Consider the following 22,549-nt stretch of genomic DNA (forward strand, 5'->3'; position numbering starts at 1 on the left):
TCACAGCATCCCTGGATATAAACACCAAGACAGTATTCAAAATATCACAAAGTCCAGTAGACTGACAGATATAAAAATACCACCTATTTCGAAAAACATGAAGCTTTATTGGATGGATTTAAATCTATGACTCACTGGAGGCCTAAATGTTGACCCCCTCAATGGCACATGATGCTTTATTGATTTTGATAAATGACAAGTTGATTCATTAAAGAATGGTTCACCTTTCTGTTCATCCAGTGGGGAAAACTTCTCAACCTTTCACAGCATGACAGGAGTCTTAACCAGTTCTATTTACGCATTCACACTTTAAAAGGTCACAGGACATGTAAGTGACTATGATGTTATCTTCTAGAACAGGGGTCGGCAACCTTTGTGACATGGAGTGCCAGTTTGAAATTTTCTTCTCATCTAGTGTGCCATTATCAACAATAACGCAAGGTTAAATTATGACACAAAATACAAAAACATTTCCAATATACCTGGAATTTTATTCTATCCATAGAGCACATCTCAAAACAATAACAGTATATCTGTATTCTTAACAAAATAGCCACATCAACATTTCAAAGACATGAACAAACAGCTACACATTTAAACTAAAACTAAGTGTAGGCTGAGGCAACATGAAATGATCAGATGCCTACCAGACAGTCAGTGTGATCCCTGGCCCTGCTTTGCTTGACTGAGCTCTGTGATCTGGGGCTGAGCACGTGTGAGAACACCTGCTGACTTCTAGCTGACATGGGAATGTCCTTTATTCATGACTTGATCGTTTCTTTATTTGGCAAGCTTTCAAAAAGAGCATCTGACTAACTGGAGTGAGTCCACACTACGCCGGCGTTTTCAAGCACCTAAACGGAGGAGTTTAGAAACGATCCCGAAGCCGGATAACTTTGAAAACTCTGGGTAGCGTATTCGTGTGGACGGACGGAAACGCATAAGTTTGGAAACGATGACGTAGACACCCGCGATCGACTACCAGGTTAATTTAACGCGGACAACTGATTACAGGCGTTGCTGACCTTGTTGTCTTTACTAGCAGCTGTTGTCCAGTTAAAGTCTGCATGTCTGCGGAGGAAACAGCTGTTATTGTAGCGATCAGTGAGCGGAGAGAGGCAGAGAGACCCGCAGCGCTGTACGAAGACAGCGGACAGCGCGCTTGGTCACTCACTTTGATTTGAAATTTGCGCGCCTGCAACCTAACTGACCAATGGCCACACTCCAACATCAAATACACGCAGTGGTGTCCTCCGGGTCCTAGTGCCGACCTCCAAAGATAGAAGCAGGACACAGTCACACATACAGGCAGTCAAACGCTCACAGACAGAGGCAGATACTTTTATTTTGAAAACAGGACAGATAAAGTGAGGATCGTATTAAAACTGAGGTGCCAGCGTGCCAGTGTTTATGCCGTGGCGTGCCACCCGTGGCAGGCGTGCCAAAGGTTGCCGACCCCTGTTCTAGAACAAAACAAAACAGACGTCACAGTTTACCTGGTATCTCTGCGTATGAATAGGTCTGTGGAGACAGTACCTTTACACCCTTTGTTTTTATTCTTCCAGAGTATGACTTGGAGCCATGTGATGATCCTGGAATCCCACCATACAGTACCAGAAAGGGCCTGCAGTACGGGGTGGGTGACGCCCTCATCTTCTCCTGTTTCCCGGGTTACCGACTGGAGGGTCCGGCGAGGGTGATTTGCTTAGGAGGCAGGAGGCGGGTGTGGAGCTCCCCTCTGCCAAGGTGTGTTGGTAGGTGGTCACATGCTTTATTTTGTCACTCCCCTTCTATCCCCCCTCACAATACCATGTAACCTCAGTAGCCCTTTCACATAAACCCACCCATCCACTTACAAAACTGTCAGTCAGGCATTTCCCTTTCAATTCTCCTCATTATCATCTCTCCATCCGCCCACGTTCTGACTCTTCATTGGATAGCTTCCCAGAACAAGCCTTTTTGACTTTGTCCAAATTACATAGAGCAGCAGCTGTAATGAGGATGACATTAACGAGCTGAAATATGTTAATTATTGATGTTGCTCGTTGCTAATGCCTGGGAAACATGAGTAAATCTGGACAGATTTAGGTCAGTATGTTGATTATATGATGCACCCAACCTTAAGAGTTGCTTTAGAGTGTTAATATGAAAAGACATTGTATCCTAATGGGCCTAATGATAGGTAAAGCACAGACCGTGACAATGACTGATCTATTTGTGATTGTCCTTAGCATGGCTCCTTTCTGTATATCCATGCACTGTTAAACATAAACTGCATATTGGACAGCAATTGTGAACAGCTGTAATTATTTCCAGGGGGTATTTATACCACTTGCCCATTGTTTTGTCTCTAAAGTAAGTAAGTAATTTGTAAGCATTAAAATTTTGACACTCTATTGGCAAAAATGAATTACAGTTTAGTAAATACAATTTGGGGAAGTCACATTTACTTCCTTTACCCACACAAAATATATCAGATTCTCTGTTTCTAAATGTTTGTTGTGAGTGTTTGGGCATGTGTTAAGTAGGTCAAGCAATGTCAGTGTATTCACATTTACTTGACTGTCTCTTTTGCTCTGGCTTTCATATTGCCTCTAGATGAATCCAAATATTTACAGGTTGACAGTGATAAAACATTTAGTTATTTTCCACACTTCTGACAATAATATTCAGCCTTATTTTACAAGTTTAATACTTCTCTTTATACCTTGTCTGTCACCTCATCTTACCTCACTGCACAATTTAAATTCTTGCAACTATATTTCTATAGAAAACTTTGCCGTTCTATTTTCACTCTCTTCCTGAAGTGATTCAAACACAAAGCAATTTTCAAATAGAGCTGACATTACTGGTAATCATATTCAGATTGTATTGTGATTATGATGATGTGCCACTCAACATTCAGGTATAGTCACTGACCGTATCCCTCTCCCATCCCCATCTCCCACCTCCCTCTGCATGACAGCATGAATGAATACACTGTGAGTTTCAAGCATATAGCGATTGACATGTCCTCTGCTCTCTCCAACACCACCACCCCTCTCCCCTCCTCTCTCCTTCTGTCTCCCTGTCTGTCTCTCCGCTCCCTCTCTTTTTCTCTAGCTGAATGCGGCTCATCCGTGACTGGCATGCAAGGGGTGCTGCTCTCACCCAACTACCCCGGTTACTACGGCAACAACCACGAGTGCATCTACTCCATCCAGACGCAGCCTGGCAAAGGCATCCAGCTACGGGCACGAGACTTCAGACTTGAGGAGGATGACATGCTCAAAGTGAGGGGGGTTGGGAGGGGAATTCGCAGCCTTGTTAGCGTAGCTGTGTGTGCCGACCTGACCATTTTAATCCAGATGCTTCCTCCCACTCTCCCCTCCTTCCGTTCCAGGTCTTTGATGGCGGCAGTAATAAGGCTCGTCTGCTGGGGGTGTTTACAGGCAGTGAGCTGCTAGAGACCACCTTGAACACCACCTCCAGCTCCATGTGGCTGGAGTTTATCAGCAATGCGGATAACACCAGTAAAGGCTTTGAACTGCACTTCATTAGTGAGTAACACACAAACACCCACCATTTTTTACATTTAATGTTTACATTTAAGTTTAGTTAGTTTGCTTGTTTTTCATTTCCCAACCCTCACTGTTGCCTCTGCCACATTCGTGCTTTCTTCTTAAATACCTTCCCACTGATTTTACTGTCCTTCCTCACCGTTCCTCTCTCTCTCTCTCTCTCTCTCTCTCTCTCTCTCTCTCTCTCTCTCTCTCTCTCTCTCTCTCTCTCTCTCTCTCTCCAAGGTTTTGAGCTGGTGAAATGTGAGGATCCAGGTGTTCCCCAGTTTGGTTACAAGCGGGAGGACAAGGGTCATTTTGCAGGAAGCAGTGTGTCGTATAGCTGTGACCCAGGCTACACCCTAAAAGGCCCTGAGGTGCTCACCTGCCTGAGGGGAGAAAGGAGGGCATGGGACAGCCCCCTCCCACTCTGTGTTGGTGAGTCAGATGCTCTTTGAATGGGTTAGAGATCGACTGTGTCCATGCTGCTGGAAGAAATATTAATGTATTTGCCAATATAGTTTTGGGTTCTGCTGATGTCTTCTTGCTCATTGCATTACGTTTAGATTTGTACCTAACTTTGTTACATCATGCTGTGTGCGACGCAGGAAGTTCTCAGATCCTTTATTGAAGTAAACTTATTTATACCACAATGTAAACATATCCCGGTACAATATTGGAAAGTAATAAGTACAGAAATAGGATCAGCAAAAAGTAATTTTAGAAATTAAAATTAGGTATAATGCAGAACCATCACTTTTTGATATATTTGTTTTAGTATCTATATAATAAGAAAGTTGTTTAATTTAAAACAACTGATTAAATTCAACTGTAATGTATGAAAAGTCTAAATATGAACTCTAACTAGTAGCTAAGGCTGTCACAGAAATATATTGAAGTAGAAGTATAAAGAAATTAAAATATTTTGAATTGCAGCACATGAGTAAATGTACTTTTCACTACTGGTTACGTCAGCTATCTTATGGGAGTTAACCTCGTGCTACGTAATGGTATGCTGTTTTTTGCTATCCTGCCTGACATCACAGTGTGTTATTACCTTTTCTTACATCACTATTTGTTACATGATGTTAAATTCAGCTAACGTTGCGTTGCATTACATTATGTTAGAGTATTCATCAGGTGCTGCCGTACTGTTTGACACACTGATCCTTACCTGTTTTAGTTTTTTTCTGGTGAACTAAAATGCCTGACCTAGTTCTTCAACCTAATAATAATGTGAATATGACAGAGCAGGTTTAGGAAAACTATGTGGTTTGTTTTAGCTCTGCTATTTTGGGACATCCATTTGGTTGCTTTTCCAGCATTATCTCATCTCTCTAGTCAGCTCCTTATATTCATATTGCATCATGATTGCAAACACCCTTTTCACATTATTTACCAAAATAAGATTGTCCCCCGTACCAACATCACACCAGAGCGCATTGTGAGGCATTTAACCCCTCATTGTCTGAGACTTAAGACTTCCGAAATCAACTTCATGGAGATAATTTCTCCTGTCGAGAGTACAACCATCCCATCGTTTTGTAGAGTTCACCTACAGTTCACCTGTCTGTTGTTGACACATGACACAAACATGCTAGGCGTTATATTCAAAACTATTAAAGTGACATACATTCACACACATACTGCCTCATGGTGACTTCGTAAAAAAAAAAATACTAATAATTTTTTGGGGATCTTCTCCTGGGTGACATTTTGACAAGGTCTCTCAGAAACCAGCCAGAAGCTCGGTAAGGGAAACAGACAGGTTGGTGTTCTTCGACATCAGCCAAGGTGATTAGAATAATATTGCTCGGCTCCCATTTCAACCCAAACTGACAGGTAATTTCATGACTGGATATAAACAACATTCAGCATACTGTATATCTCTGAGCAGGTTTGTCCTCCCCATGCCCCTTCCACTGCAGTTGATAGCCTAACAGCCAGAGTGAATTTGGGAGCAGATGAGAGACTGCTTCTGTTTGTAATGGTGGGATTATTTTCCAGCAGTGGGGACACACCGAACACAGATGAGAAGGATATAGCAAGAAGGAGGAGGGAGGAAAATTAAATTGAGTTGAAAACAGTCGAGAGAGTTCATATCCTGAAAGTCACAGAAGAGGAAAGTTGCAATACAGAATAACTGAGTAGCTCTGGGGTGGACACAGAGTTTAAAACAGGGTTACATTTTATTGACACTTAATATTACAGGGCATATCCAATTAAATGTAGCGATCTTTTTTTATAGCAGCCACACGTGTCTACATATTAGTGTCTTACTGACACGTGTTGCTTCAGTAAATTATCTGTGTACGTGTCTGCTTGATTTGATTGTCATATACATACATACATACATACATTTTATTTGCATATATAAACAACATGCCTTACACAATATGTCTTGAAGAGAGGGAGAGGCAGAACATGAGTTGCTTTTAGAAAGGTGTATGTGGAGACATAGATTGAAGGCGTAGGGTAGCTGAGGGAGTTACACTGCCATGGAAGCACTGAGCAGTAGTTTCTTAGGTCATAAGGCGAGAAGGAAGAGATGGATTTGTCGTGCTGTGATAGATCGCCCTCCTCTGTTTTCTCTCCATGAAACGGCAAGTTTCTTTCAACAAGAAAAGCATAACAGAGGGAAACAGCTTGAAGATGGACTAACACATCAGCAATTGTTTAAAGATTAATATGATCACGCTTTCATTATTTTGCATTTTTCCTCTCTTTCCAAGATAGTGAAAGCAAAAATGACAAATCAAATCTTTCAAATATATATATATATATATATATATATATATAGATATAGATATATCTATATATATATATATATATATAGATATATATATATATATATATATATATATATATATATATATATATATATATCTATATCTATATATAAATATATATAAAAATGACAAATCAAATCTTTCAAATATATATTTGAAAGATTTGATTTGTCATTTTTATATATATATATATATATATATATAGATATCTATATATATATAGATATCTTTATATATATATATATATATATATATATATATATATATATAGATATATAGATATATATATATATATCTATATATATATTGTTTGCAACCAAGCATAAACTCTATTTCAAGTAGTGTGTATTGTTTTGTGTGTTTATGCTTTGACAGCAAAAATGATCAGAGGCCAGCTCTGGTGATTATTGCTGTTTAAATGTTTAATGCATGAGGGCGATGGAGAGAATGAAGGAGGGAAACAAAGGAAGGACTTATTGGCAAACATTAGGAAAGGCATGTTTGTCAAATGGAAGGTAACAAAACATTAATGCCTGATGTGAATGGAGAAACCACAGTGCGTACCTGTCTGATGGCGTGTTTCTTTGTGTGTGTGTGTGTGTGTGTGTGTGTGTGTGTGTGTGTGTGTGTGCGCTGTGTTATCTTAATTTAGTTTTGTTCTTAGTTCTTACTATTCTGTCTCTGGTTGTGAGTGTTGCTGTATTTCAGTACTGGGTCTTTTTCTCGCAGATGGATTTCACAACAATCATCATCATCATCATCATCAGTGTGATTCCTTGACCTTCGTTTTACCTGTTTGAAGGAGCTATTTTCCTGTCAAAAAAAGAACATTTTACCTGCTTCTTGTCAGTTTAATTTGCCTCAAATCTTAACAACACTTCAAATCTGGTATTGTTGGTGAAGATCTTTTTTTTCTCCATTCACCTTTTTAAGTAGAGTAAGAGATTGCAATTAATTGAAGGGGGGGGTACAATTGCTATTCAGTCAGTATTTCTGATGGCAATTTATTATTTGAAGCTGAAAATAAAACATCCTTCACACTGTTCTCAACTAAATGTTTTGGCCTCTGCTTTGTAGTTTCATAAACAAGTGTTTCTGTTGTTGTTGTCAATATATTGAGAGACTGAGCTTATGTTTGGTGTTTGTTGTGTACCTAAGGGGGGCTTATTGAACCGTGATAGTATACTAGAACCATCATGTTGTCTACTACTACTTCTACTGCAAACACACCTGCAGGCATGCTCAGTGACATTCGTCTGATGAACAAATGATTATTGACGCTCTCCTGGTGTGATCTACAGCCTACAATGTTGCCCAGCAGATGCTGACATCAGTGATACTTCCATAATGGAAACTGTGTATTCGTTCTGTACACTATATATATTTTCTGATTTATCCTTGAAGATATATTCAATATGTTGCCATATCAGTCAAAATGTCTTCTTAACAAGTTACACTAAACTTAATATGTTCAATGTTGTGCTGTTCAGTCAACAAGTCCGTCAACTTCCAAAGGCAACGAGATGAGGTCATTGGCTGAGATGGTGGATTGCTTTAGCTGAGCCAAGGAGATACACATAGAGTATATTGAGTTGGCTGCTCTCCCTCCTATCAGTCAAATTGCAGGCCATATGATGAAGCACATCACAGTTAAGCATATGACTGCTATGTCAATAATTAATAATAATGAGAGGAAACTGATGTGATGTACTTACTGGGAGTGGGATGATCCGGTTTCTGGATGTTAAGTGTGTTAACCTTGCTGTAACCTTTTAGTAATTTGACTTCCAGAACATTGATGAGCTCGTACTTATTTTGCACTTTCTTTTATTTTATTCCTAGTCATTGCTCGCCTCCTTAATCTCTCTCTCTGTCTCTCTCTGTCTTTTTAGCGGAGTGTGGCGGCACCATCAAGGATGAGCCTTCTGGTCGTATACTGTCTCCTGGCTATCCAGCTCCATATGAACACAACCTGCACTGCATGTGGACCATTGAGGCCGCCCCTGGAAGCACTATTAGGTCTGTTTGTGCCTTCTAGTTTTCTGATTACATTGTTCTTTTCAGGCTTTCTTTCAATCTACCACCTTTCAATATACTTCCAATTTAGCCCCCCTTTTTGCAGCGGTATTCATCACTTTCACAGACTGCTGTGTAATCAATCTTCGGTGAGCTGCTATTGGCCAATAGTTGAGTTACTACTGGGTGAGGGGAAATGCCACCTCAGAGCCTTAAGAAAGTCAAGTGTTTTTATGTGTTATACGCTTTACTTTACTGAAATTGATTAAATTTAATTAAGAACAAATCCTGCAAGGTGAATAGTTTTGACGCAAGGTTTTTTTGTTGATACCCTTTTCAGACAATTTAAAGTTAGGTTATACTCCAGCACCATATTTTGTTCTTGTTATGTATTGATCAAATATATTTGCTGCATAATTTGTCCATACATCATGAAGGCCTGTCCTTGTCAAGCAACTCATGAGGGCCAGGGTTGTAGTGGCAGCAGGGCCAAACAGCCCAGGTGTGCTTTTTCCCCACACCGTGGCCTGCAGCTCATCCTGCGCTGATCCCCAGATGTTTGTTGAATGTGTTTTTGGGCTGCCCCAGGGTGTTGATTCCTTGGGGTTTGTGCCGTGAATGGTACACCCCAAAGAGGAGCACCTGTGATCATTACCTGGGGACACACAGTTAGCTTATCAGCCACAATGTGATGGGGACACTTTCTTTACCACGTAATGAAACTTTGGGAATAATTTGCTACATGATTCAGCTTCCTCCAGCCACAGCAATGTGGTTTCCAACCGGCTCTATTTGTCGTTCTCCATCGACTCTTCATGCACGCATCCTCGTTTATTTTGTATTCATTCAATATATAAATGATAAAAGTGCATTGATTAATGTATGCAGATGTTTGTTTCATTCGGTGCATTTGGGGTCTAAATATGTTGGGCCCCTCTGTAGTCTACGCAGCTGTACGATTAAATATGTTTTAACTGTGATTTGTCAGTCCATAGTCCGACTGATATTTATTGACCCAGTTTGAATAGTGCTAATCCTAAACTAACCTTCTCCGTTTCTATTGTAACGTTTGAAGAATAGCTGTGCTAAAGCCACACACCTGTTCAAATTCCATCTCTTTACAGGCATTATTGTGCACTTGACACTGAAACAGGAACTTAATCTGCTCACATTTTGATGCTAAGCTTCCAATTTATTTGACCAACGACTGGTGATTCCTTCTATTCTTATTCAACTGTTGCTAAGAGGGATCTTTTTTTTCATTCCTACTCTTTCAATTGTCAGTGTGGTATAACCATTTTGCTGCGATTTCTTCTCCATCTACAAAACATGACTTTATTTAAAAACCCTATATAAAAAATAATATATATATATATATATATATATATATATATATATTTGTAAAGAAGATTTTCAACAACGTAAAAGCATGAAAGATCATTTAAAAAAGAGCCATCTTTTTTTCTCAGCCATCTGAATGTAACAAATCAAGCCTTTCTGGAAGATGATTCCAAACATTTGAGCAATAGTGTATGTATGTATGTATGTAGATGGATGGATGGATTGATGGATAGATGGATAGGCAGAGAACACAATAGAGGGTTTAAGTAAGGAGGCTATAATCTTCCTCTTCTCATGAATTGGATTAACAATTCCTAGATGATCATCATCATCATAATCCAACATGTATGAATCCTCCCAGCACTTTTTTTATGCATTTTATAAACAAAACTACAGGGACATCAGAGTGATCATTTTGATATTTGTCCACAAACATCAGCAGAAGTTTTTAGCCTCAGTGTGATCAGTTTGTTTTCAAGTCCAATGTTCAAGAATTATTTCTAAACAATGAAAAACATGTCTTGATACGTTCAGACTGCACTGTATACTTGTTTGTTCACTGTGCCATGTCATAATACCGTAGGAGTTATGTTTGTTTGTCTTCATGGATCTATTTGTGTGTGCATGTTGCCCCATAGATTACACATCTGACACTCCTTGGTCCCTCATGATTGCTAGTTTAGGTTCATTAGTACCTTTGCTACCTCTGGGTTGCTGGCATTCCTCTGCAAGGTATGCCCCATATACATGCCTTTGATCCTACCCACGCAATTCATTATTGAGAAGAATTTGCAATGCATTAGCCCAGGGATTCATGGTATATCAAATAGTGTAGCTGAAGGTAGCGCACAAATCAGACCGTACTGAGTTTATGAGAGACCAGGTGTTGTGCCGATTGACAGCGGTTATCAAAAAAAGCCTACGGACTGGTTTGTCAAGAGTTATTGATGGAAGATAGAATAGGTGGTGGGAGAGAGTGGAATACAGACATAAATAGATTATTACAAAATAGAAGGAATAGAGCTGATAAGGGAGGCAATGAGCCATTTCTCCGATGGATCATTCAATGGTTACTGCTACAGAGATCAAAGGAGAGATCTAGGCCACCGTGAACAATGAAGCCATAAGCATTCATCTTAAAATTGGTAGTCAGCATTTATTAATACATATTCCCTTTAATTTGAGAGCTCCACTTCTGTAAAACATGGTGTACTCTGTGGGTTATGATACTGTATGGTGCTTTTGTGACTGTTGTCAATGGGACTAACGCAGTATGTGAAGAGCAGGGAGACCAATGTCATAAGGCCCATAGCTGAACTTTGTCCAAAGTACAGTATGGCTCCAGTGATTTGGACAGTAAAAACATTTATAGCAGTCTTTTGAGAGCAAAATATCCACAAATCTCAAGTATATCATCAATGGTGTTGTCATAGTGTCTTAGTAGTTGTTCCATCGTTCACTGTCTAAGGAGCAGCTCTAGGATTTCTCTTTAAATCAGATCATCCGCCTGGTCTGCAACTTTCAGCTTAGGAGGAGACTTGTTCACAACTCAAAACTCTTAAGATAGCGTACTGTATTTGAAGATTTTTTTTAGGTTGGATTTTCCCTTTAAGGAGCAGCATATACCACTTTTCCAATTGAATGCAAGCCACATTCGTCATCCTCTATCACAGAAATAGTGCCCTCAGTCTCAAATTAATATGCACATATATTTCATTGGGTTTGCACAGCCCTAAACAGAGTACCATATATAATGTTCCTCCAGTTTGTGTGTGTGTGTGTGTGTGTGTGTGTGTGTCTCTGTGCTTTTGTATCTTCCAGAGAACCAATTTGAGTTTTTGACCAATCAAAATAGGGATTATTTTTACACAGTGACGTTTTTCTGGCTTCCTGTATTTTTTCAGCAGGTATTTTAAGAATATTGAATTGTGTTTTGGTCATTTTGAATTTGGGTTAGAAAATTATTGGTGATGGTTAAGGATGGTATTGAGTGATACAGAATGAATGTGGAAAGTGGATGGTACTAGTAGAAGGATATGTGTGTGTGTGTGTGTGTGTGTGTGTGTGTGTGTGTGTGTGTGTGTGTGTGTGTGTGTGTGTGTGTGTGTGTGTGTGTTCTTCAACCTCTACTTTTATCTCACTGATTCATTTCCCAATTTCACACTTCTTTCTGGCTAAAAATTATTGTAACTATTCTTTTATCTTCATGATAACTCTTCTTACATGATATTTCATCATGTGTCCTGCAGTAAATTTACTGGACACGCTTGTTTCAGGTGTCAAGAAACCACCCATGTATTGGTTAAACTACCTGATGGGCTTTGTGACTTTAAAAGCTCATAGTATGGATGTGTCTTCTTGACAGGTGATCCCACAGGGACAGTCTCACAGAGGCCACATCCACACATATTGATGAGGTTTGTCCTCAACCTGACATAGCCTTTGTACGTACAATTTCAATCACTTGCTAAAAAGCAGACATTTGCAAGTGTATGTTTTTTTGTTCTCCCTTCTTCCTCATCCCTGTGCACTGTACCACACACACACACACACACACACACACACACACACACCCTACATACTTACTTATTTATCATCTTCATGCACACGTACACATACTCTGAAGACTCCCCACAGGACTCGTGATTGCAGCTAGACTATTTTGTATTCGTATGTGAGCGTCTCGGCACTCTATATTTCTCTCTCTCTGTTTCTCTCATATGAATACAAAATGATTTAGGCAGAATCAAAAGAGACCTGAGAAATCTTTTCCATCCCTCTCTTCCCTATCTCATCTCCTCGCGGCAATTCCTCTGACACTTGATTGAGCTACTTTATCTCGTTAAGAAGGGGACAAGTGTAAAGGAGAGCCCTTAGCCGTAAACTTCAAAACATGACTTTCTTTGATTCCACAAAACATTAACCGCACACAAATTTCCTACTCCTTGGTGAGAGAGTAATTCCACTTCTCTCAATGTGTAGTTTTATTCATCCCTAATGTGCCCTGCCCACAGCCAACCACTCAGCCTCACCTCCCAAGCATGTGTGTAAAGTTGTAAAGTTGTCTTTAAATGGACTTTCCCCACTGGAAGCTAACATTTCTCTTCTTGTTCCTCTGAAATAAACAACTTTGGATGACTAACTGTGAAGCATTTTGTTTGCATTTAACAAGTGCGAACCTGTGCACACACTCTACAGCTGTGATGGCAGGTTCTGCATCACAAAGCACACTTACAAAGCAAGACAAATGGCCACAAAGAAAGTTCTTTTCTTACCACCGTCCTGCATCACTCTTATGCGCTCACCATCTTCTCTTTTTCACTATCTCCTTATCCCGCCCCCCAGCCTTCACTCTCAGATAGTGACAAGGAGAGATAGGCTATTTAGATCTTGTATAAAAGGAACCAATTATCCTAACATGCAGCCCACGTCCATCCTTTCCATCCGACCGCTCAGCAGAAATCCCTCCATCCTTCAGAGCTTCCTCTGCTCTCCATCAACCTCTTATCCTCCTGCCATCATCCTCTTCTTCCAGCAGCCTGGCAATGATTAACGTTGGTCTGTTTTTGTTCCCTCCCTCACCTTCTGCTTTCCTTCAATGTATGCCTTCCTTTCCACCCACCTTTCCATCTTCCATTTAACACATAAATCTGGAAGTAGAACATGATGCCACTCGGTGTCTGACAGTGCTGAAGGTTGCATTAGCACAGGAGATCAGTCGGCACACGAACATGGATCCAACACGTGACCGGTGCTCGATTCCGACATTGCCCATGCAAATCACACAGAACCATCTGTTACTCAGTCTCATCCTCAAAGCTGTCTTGATAAACATACATTTCATACATACTGTATGCACATTAATAGTCTATGCAGGAAGGCACCAGTACATATATTAGAAAACATGCTCTTTTTCTATTAATCATGCTGGCAAATCCAGTGAAACGCCTCAGCATCTCCTGTCTAGGGAAGGGAGGTGGAGCATGGGTAAAAAGATGGTGGTACCTAAGGGTTTTATCACAGCGTTTGCATAGCAAGCATCCAACTGCATGAGGCTCTCACATGACAGGGTGGAGGCTTTTCAACGTAAGCTTTGGTCGCTGGAGGTAGAAGGACTAGCCAGGATGGTAGCGGGAGATTTACATCTCTCTAACTATCACTTTAACGTAATAGTGTTTATCATATAATGCTAAAGAATATCAGGTATTCGAGTTATTATAGGTAGGTATTATAAGTACTGTGGAATATCGAACAGCAAAAGGTATGGCACCTTTTACTTAAGAGCTGCCAATGAGCACCGCTGTCTGTCTTCAACTGGATCATTTCAGGGTCAATTTCTCTTCTCAAAAAGAAGGATCACTTTCACACCCACATTTTTGTTTTGTTATTCAAACCTCTTGTTGACACCCATGTCTTTGATCTTTAAGCTGCTGCCAACCTAAGCAAAATAAATGGGTGCCTTCTCTACCTCTTAATAGACTAAACACTTAGGGGTTTGATTATCAGTGCCACAAGAGAAAACAGAGATGTGTGCCTTGTAATTTAAGTTTGGTACCAAATCAACATAGCTTGTCTGTGAGGCACAGAGCACTGTGGAGAAGTAAACAGGTTTAGCTTGCTCTCTCTTCTATCTCCTCTGCAGCACATATGTATTTATTTGTTTATTTATTTGCAATGTTTCATTCACAGCTTTGAATGATTACCATATCTCAGAGGGTATTACTTATGCTTCAGTGAATATTAGCAAGAGAACTGTAAGCAGAGGAATGGGTACAAAGAATAGGATTAGTATTTATGCCATTTCTTTGAGGATGAAAGTTGGAAACATGTGATGTGCTGCTCTGCAGAGATAAGGAGGTTAATGTGTGTACTGTATGTACGCATGTCTCTCTCACTGCATCCGTTTACCAGGCGGGGATGCTTATGTATGGCCGCGTAATGCACCATACCCTTGAAATATACCCGTCAGCGCAAATTTGCGTGAATAGATACTCGTGCACCTGTCTGCATGTGTTTGTTTTATGTGCACTTCTTTCACAGGCATTACAACAGCACTTGTCAAGTGGGTTATGTACAGTATCCACACACACAGCACATTGTTGAGTAGCCTCTGGCTACTGCTCACACATCAGACAGTATGGAGATCGGAGTCTGACACCAATTATGCAGAAACGGTGGAAACTTGTTGCTAAACCTGACATATCAGTGGGTTGCTGTTCCTCCTCTGCATAATCTGTAGCTCAAGGCTCTGTGTTTGAGTGTATGTAAAGGGTTGATGTTACTAAAATCTCAAAAAGTACCATGATTTCCTCTGGTTTACTGGGACAGAGATGACCATTCAACATGTTAAACTTGAAATCAGATTTTGAGAAAATGACGACTGGATAGAATAGATTTATAATAAGCTTAGCTTAAGCTTGTCGGCAAAATAATAGAATATAATAATAATTATATATAATAAGCAGAGCTCTACAGACTGCTCTCTTTAAGTGGTGTTTGCTTTATATTAAAACTGAAATTATTGAAACATGAGGGAGAGTCAGGATTTGCTTTGGGGCAAAATATTTTTTTATTGAGTTTTCATGATAAAATAATTTTCATAATAGATTTTTGAATAACTCTTTGAATCATTCAAATATATTTTGAAGTCACAAATACCATACATTTTCATTAGGTTGGGATGCCTTTTTGTAAAACTTCTAAAGTTTTAACGGCAGTACCAGGATGTTAGGTTGTGTTCCCCATTGAGCTCATATTCACCCAGTGCATTGAAGTATCTCAGTAACATGCAGACACGATGTCACACTTCATCTAAGTCGAGCATTTAAAGCAACGTTAAGAGAAGATGTTTTCCTTTTCCTGTCATAAATCTGGAGAGAAAAAAAAAACTGTTGTTTTGATAAATGCTTTGTCTGTGAATCAAGTGAGTCAAGTTTAGTTCAAATAATTGTTTTCCTTTATTTTGAGAACACCTTCATCTCAGTACATGCCACTGTTTTCTCTTATTTTGAAGGTATGCAAGAGAGCAATGTGTTTCAGAGAAAAAACAATCTTAATGTGTGAATTGAATGAGCTGACAAACATTGTAATAATTTCTTGTACACATTTGAGACTGTGCAGCAGGATAGAGCTGCTGAGAATACTGTTTGTCTTTTAATAAGTTCTTTATATTGAATGTCAACATTACCACCAGTCTCTTGTTTGTTCTAAAATACCATGTTCTATCCTTATAGTCCTGCTGAGCACTCCAAAACACATACACTTACAAGGCTCCGAGCAATATATCATTAAAAATCTACTGCATTGAGGCTGGCGCATTCACACACAAACACAAGTACACAACTACAGTGCATTTCACATCCAGTGGACCACCAGCTGGCTGACAGCTGTCTGTGCCAAAGTGAAGGGAAGATATTTTGACAGCATCATCTTTCTCATGTCTAGACTCAAACTATTAAATGCCGTGGCAGACGTTTCTGCTTGACTGACATTGTGGAACATCCATTGAATGCTCTGGATCTGACGTCTGTGATTCACTTTTAAATGCTATTTGTTTCCCTCCTTTATTCTTGACCTTTTCCTGCTTTTTGTCTTTCCTTTATTTATATTGTCTCCTTTAATCACATTCATACCTTGTGTGTATTGATTCTTTAATAAATACTCAGTAGTTTGATGAAATCCCTTTATTTCCTCCTCCTCGGCTCTGATTCATCCTTATTTACATTTTTTTTAAAACAGTGAAATTACCTTTCTGCTTTTTTATAATGACATTTCATTTTTGCCTCCATATAATACAAATAAACTGAATCTTGATGGAAGCGTTTTTTAAGATGGAGGATTTTTACACATCCCCAATGAATGGACATTTTTCTCTCGAGTAAAGCTGTTAATGGAAACACTGCAAGATATGAGCTTCTGTTTGAATTAGCTTCTATTAAAAGGGCCTACGGTCTGTTTGAACAAAATAGAATATAAATATGAGGTGGTAATAGTCAAAGCATACGTACTTAAATATTTCTCTGACAAAAAAAAAAATGAACAGCATTTTCTCTGGCTCTATATTGTAAGGGGATGTGTGGGGCTTAAAGCCTTAATATAGCAGAGGTTTCATCTAAATGTCATCTACTAAATGTCATGGCCTCTAATGTATCTTGTCTTTGTCTTTAACAGTCTGCATTTCCTGGTTTACCACACGGAGGAGGTCCACGATGTGCTTCGGATCTGGGATGGGCCCCAGGAAGGAGGGGTCCTGCTGAGGGAGCTCAGTGGCTCAATGTTGCCCCCAGACGCCCACAGCACCTTCAACACTGTCAGCCTGCAGTTCACCACAGACTTCTTCACTAGCAAGCAGGGCTTCGCTCTGCAGTTCTCTAGTGAGTAGAAAAGAGGGAGGGAGGGAAGTGAAAGAAACATTAGTGGAACTTCGATTAAATGGCTTGGTCGTAACTGGGGAAAAAAGAAAAAATTCACCACTCACAAGTTTAACTCTGAACTATGACAATAATACCACTTTTTCAATTTGTGACTGAGGATCATTTTCATGTTGATTATTAAGTCTCCTCTTGCTCCTTCAGTCTCCACTGCAACCTCCTGCAATGACCCGGGCATGCCTACTAATGGGACCCGCGGCGGCGACAGCAAGGAGCCCGGAGACCATGTGGTGTTCCAGTGTGATCCGGGCTACATCCTGCAGGGGGCCAACAGGATTACCTGCACGGAGATCAACGGTCGCTTCTTCTGGCAGCCAGACCCTCCTACATGCACAGGTAATAAAACAGCATGCGATCATCAGTTATGGCTAGTCATGCTGCATGGACTACGACTTCGTAACTAGATAGACTACTGTAACTCCGTGCTCTGTGGCATCAGCAAAAAAAATCTGTCTGCTGCTAAGATTTTGACTGGAAATAGACCATGACCACAAATTTGAATCATCCTGAAATCCTGTTGGTTTGTTGCGTCACCGCTCTTGCTGGTCTAAACTAGGTAGACAATTCAGATTCCTAACATGATTACTTAACAGACTCCTTAAGTGAATCTTAAGTGGCAAACCCGATAGCTGTGTTCTCTCGACGTTTCCTGAAGTCACTGCAGCACACAGAGAAATCTGATTATCTTGTTCCTCAATAGCAAAACAGACCTCTCAGTCAGACCTCCACTCTTTTACACTCTTTATTTTTAATATACGATCACAAAACAATGTGATTCAACAATGGCGATTTAGACCTGGTAATTAGCTGCCTTGTTTAATTAATGCGTAGCTTAATTAGTTTGATCATTTCTTTGGTGAGGGGTTGGGCAGTCACAGGTGAGATCATGGTACACTGTGTCAATGGGCAATAGCTACGTCTCAATTAAGCGTTTGTCACTTCCACTTCCTATTGGAAAGCCATCTACCACATACTTGCTACCTCCAAGTTTTAACAAAATAGTCATAACAATTTCATTATATACCAACTGTATTATTTTACTGTGACAACAGACTTTCGATGAATGCACAATATCCGAAAATTGGTGTTTGAGTTATGATTACTGCTGCATTTACTTATCAATGTCTCCCATTCCGTAGCACCATGTGGTGGGAACCTGACGGGTCCTAGTGGGCTGATTCTGTCTCCAGACTATCCTGAACCGTACCCGCATGGAAGGGAGTGTGACTGGACAGTTACTGTCACACCGGACTATGTCATCGCTCTTAGCTTCAACCAGTAAGCTTTAGTAGCACACTAATTCCAACATTTCTGTCTCCGACCTATTTCACTCAACAACATACAAACGCTATGAGTGTCCATGTATGTTTAATGATATTCTATCTTATTGCCTCATATGATAACATTGTGTATTTTAAATTGATGCCAGTGAAGTGTCTTTTTACCTTACTAAAGCTCATGCTGCGATGTCTATGTAAGTTGTATTTACACTTCTTTAATCAGGTTCAGCTTGGAGCCCAGTTATGACTTCTTACATATCTACGATGGACCGGACTCCCTCAGCCCTTTACTGGGTAGCTTTTATGGCACAGACGTTCCAGATCGCATCGAGAGCAGCTCCAACACACTCTTCTTGGCTTTCCGCAGCGATGCTTCCCTCAGCAGCAATGGATTTGTTCTTCAGTACACAGGTGGGCAACTTTTTGCTTAAAGGAGGTTGAAAGACTAGAGTATTTTGGCTAATTGGATAAAAACTATCAAGCTAGTGGAAACTCACACGTTGTGTATTTTTGTTTTTTATCCTCAGTTTTTCATCTCCAGCCTCTTAAGATTCTGAGCAAAACAGTGAATTTTAAATAGTATGTGAAGCTTTATCCCCAAAACAATTCATGTTCTAAAATTCTTCCTCTGGCAGAGTGAGAATGGATTTACCCTCTGCTGCTTATCGACCTTGCATATTGTTTCTTTTTAACTTTCTCTTGTGTCTAGTCCAAAGCGAGTGAGATTAGTGGTGTGAAAATTGCGTCAGCTAAAGAGCGGGATGTGCTGCAGCGTCCTGATCACCACCCTCCCATTTGTGCCATAGTCTGCTTTGGCTTCATTATTGATCTGTACCTCCTCTAGTAGCCGAGTAACACATTATGAAAATGAAAAGCCGTCAGCATGTGCGCTTTTCATTTTTCTAATTCTTTGTGTTACAGCTGCACAAAACGCTCCTCATGAATTGGAGCGAACAACGTTTTGTTGTCTCATGTCTATGCTTAGCAGCATGTTGTTTTGTGGACCTACATTTTTTTTTGCTTGCACAAGGTGCTCTGTGCTGTTCTATGGTGGGGAATGATCGCATACATACTTGACGGACAGCCAGTTGGTTTAAGGATAACACAACACATCTGTGTTTTCTGCTCTAGTGTTTCAACCTCACAGGATAACGCCTCAGTGCCTGTATGTTAAAGCCTTTTCCGAACAAATATGCAGATGCTAAACAAACTCTAAATTAAAATGGGCATCTTTGTTAAGGGCTTTGCTTGAGAGAACAGTGTTGAATCTCCCCTAAATCTCCCAGCCTCAATTAGAGCTGTTTAAGGTATCAGACGTTTAACCGATTCCAGATCGACCCTGAGCTCTCTGTCTCTTGGCTCGTGTTGTGCTGTGATTTGATCTATATAAGCAATTCAACTGATTTCAGAACGCTACCTGTTGATGCAGTGCGGCGCCATGATTCATTTGCGAAGTGTACATAAATGTATTGAAGCACAGTGTTTTGCTAAGACAGTGTTACAGAGTCTACCCCTTAACTCACTCCCAGCTATATTTTCTGCAGTGTGTGATAGAGTGTGTGATATTGTATGGCCAATCTGTTGGGGCAGATGGACTCAGTGTGTGGCTCAGAAAAACTCCCTCTCCCCACTTCCAATTCTCCACACTAATGAACCATAACCAAATAATACATAAATTACCTCCTCAGTTTCAGACAAACAACATGGCACAAAGCATGTTTGGCTGTGGATTTGGATCTGGTTGGTGAAGAAGCAAGCAGGTTGACATGTTGGCCCAGCTAGTATTTAGTGAGCCCTCCACTGAAAATTGCATTACAAAATATGCCTGAGGTGCTGTCAGCCTCTTTACCAAGCAATCGTTATATCTTTCTGTTTCCGTGTTTCTGGCCATGTCTGATTAGGCTCTCTAGAGAAGTATGTGGGCAAAAACCTGCCATGCCTGAGCCACACTTGAATATCACACATAGACACGGACATGGGCAGATACACACATACAAGTACCCTGATACTCGCATCTGTCTTATCCAATCCCTTCACTAACTCCTGGGCTCATCTTCACTTCACATCACATCACTTTAACTCCTTTGAGTATTTTCCAAAACAGATGATGCCACTCGCACATTTCCTCTCACGCCTACTAATGTCCTGCGATAAAGCTTCTTAAATCGGCCATCTTCATCGTGGTGACCGACCTTCTCACCACTAGCTTGAGTCCAGGGCCGGTCCACACCTAATGCCTGCCACATCCATCACGCCTCCGCTGTCTCTTGACAGGTGTGCTGGTTTAATGGAGGAGGCGGCGGCAAGGGAAGGTTCAGGTCTACATCAGACTATGAAAGGGCTCAACCTGTCTAGAACAGGTGCTCTCGGAGACAGACCGCCGACAGACCACATGCCCGGCCCCAGCACTCTGCTCAGCCATGAAGGGCAGCCTCCTGTCTGGTCAGCAGGCACCCAGCTTTCATCTTAGAAACTAGGCATTTAGCCAAGGTGCTATGTGTACATTTTATTATCAATAAATCATGAGAAATGTATTTAGACAAATACTGTGTTATAATTACTGGACACAGAAGATTGATTTTGCATGCAATATGCTTGTTTATTAGCACAAAGGGAATTTGCTTGATGGCATACAACAGGAAAAGGTCGCAAATTGAGCCCCACTGTACCGGCAAATGGTGGAACAAGAAAAAAACAACTAATATAATCATCATCTCCATCATGTTGGTCATTTTCATTAAAGACAGACTGAAAAGAAAAACAGAAAAGAAGTTGAAGGGAAGTTTCACATCATTGGGTGACCCCGAATAGTCGACTATTCAATGATTCGCTCTAAAGAGCCTCATATGAGTACAAAGCTCACAGTCGAATCGTCTCCGTGGTGGAAAATGTGGTTATGAAACAAAGGATCATTCCATTTGGGCTATGTGAGGTTTACATTCATTGTATTCTTTGGTGTCTCCCAACTAATCATGATATATAGCCTATCTTGGTGTAAATATCAACCACTTAGTACCACTGTTATTAAGAATTTGGAAATAACTATTTTTTGTGTGTGTGAATAAATCACCATGTAGACTATGCTATCCAAATTTGCTGGAACATAAGAGACCATCAATCAAATATGCATTTAATAATCACTATATGTCGCTCCTTTTCTTTGGAGAGCATTGGGTCTATACACACACACACACACACACACACACACACACACACACACACACACACACACACACACACACACAAACAGCACCATTACTCAGAAAAATCAGCTTCGGAATAGTCACATGTATCTTGGCAAATTATTTTGTTCTGTTTCCTATTTTTCTGTGATAAATAAAGCTTTAAAAGAGGGAGATCAATGAGCCATAGTCAACCATAGTCAACTTGTCCACTCAGATTCAACTATTTAAATGATTTGTCATTAACATGAATAATTAATTCTGAGACGGATAATGAAATAACTTTAGTAATTACTATTTGCATGAGAAAGAAGAAAATAGCCTTCTTTGTTGGTATCCCTATTGACCTTTACAAATACGAACATTGTTGAAGTATTTCCTACTTAAAATTTGATTTCAGTTGGTAGATATTGATGCTCATTTTTCTGAGGCACGGAATTGTAAGTTGAAGTTTTCCTGATAAAAGAAAACATTTGACTCACCTTCCCTTTTGTGTGTGCGTGTGTCTGTGTGTTAAGTCGTCAAATATTGACGTTTGCTGTGAGACAAGAGTGAACTGTGTATAAAGATTGAACTAAATTGCTTTGGGCATTTTTTCCTATGTCTATTTTAGCTGTAAGGTTGTGAAGAGTGCCAAATTGACAGGCCTCCTCTCACATGCACATTTTCAACCTAAGAACAATGTGATGGTAGATTGATCGAGACATCTTTCTTACGACCTCAGGAGTGGTGATTGATATGTGGTTACATACAGTGTGTGAGTGTGTTGAGGCTGAGTGTTTGTGTGTTCGCAAGAGAAAGCTTGCGTATGTGCATTGTCTTCTCTAGTTGACTGCACAGCGAAGCGTGGTGTGAGAGGCGGTTGTGTGCAGTCAGCAGACCTTGGGCCAGAGCGTGCCACTCTCAATCAGCTGCATGTCTGTCTCCCCAGCCATACATACCTCCAGCAGCCACAGATGAAAGGGCACCGTC

The 22,549-nt window shown here is 40.3% G+C and overlaps 1 protein-coding gene across 1 annotated transcript in view; it reads left to right on the forward strand.

The window, feature by feature from the left end:
• The window catches only part of csmd2 (CUB and Sushi multiple domains 2), a 228,439-nt gene that overhangs the window by 136,597 nt on the left and 69,293 nt on the right, over window positions 1–22,549 (forward strand). The window contains exons 22-30 of the mRNA XM_068710960.1: window positions 1,566–1,754; window positions 3,103–3,272; window positions 3,383–3,539; window positions 3,786–3,977; window positions 8,221–8,347; window positions 16,856–17,058; window positions 17,260–17,451; window positions 18,255–18,393; window positions 18,619–18,806. Of these exons, the coding sequence (XP_068567061.1) occupies window positions 1,566–1,754; window positions 3,103–3,272; window positions 3,383–3,539; window positions 3,786–3,977; window positions 8,221–8,347; window positions 16,856–17,058; window positions 17,260–17,451; window positions 18,255–18,393; window positions 18,619–18,806 (1,557 nt within the window). The remainder of the gene's footprint in view (window positions 1–1,565; window positions 1,755–3,102; window positions 3,273–3,382; window positions 3,540–3,785; window positions 3,978–8,220; window positions 8,348–16,855; window positions 17,059–17,259; window positions 17,452–18,254; window positions 18,394–18,618; window positions 18,807–22,549) is intronic.

The sequence above is a fragment of the Cebidichthys violaceus genome, unplaced genomic scaffold (assembly GCF_023349555.1).
Source record: "Cebidichthys violaceus isolate CVI_PGR_0920_01 unplaced genomic scaffold, fCebVio1.0.p SCAF_16, whole genome shotgun sequence".
NCBI classification, from domain to species: domain Eukaryota; kingdom Metazoa; phylum Chordata; class Actinopteri; order Perciformes; family Stichaeidae; genus Cebidichthys; species Cebidichthys violaceus.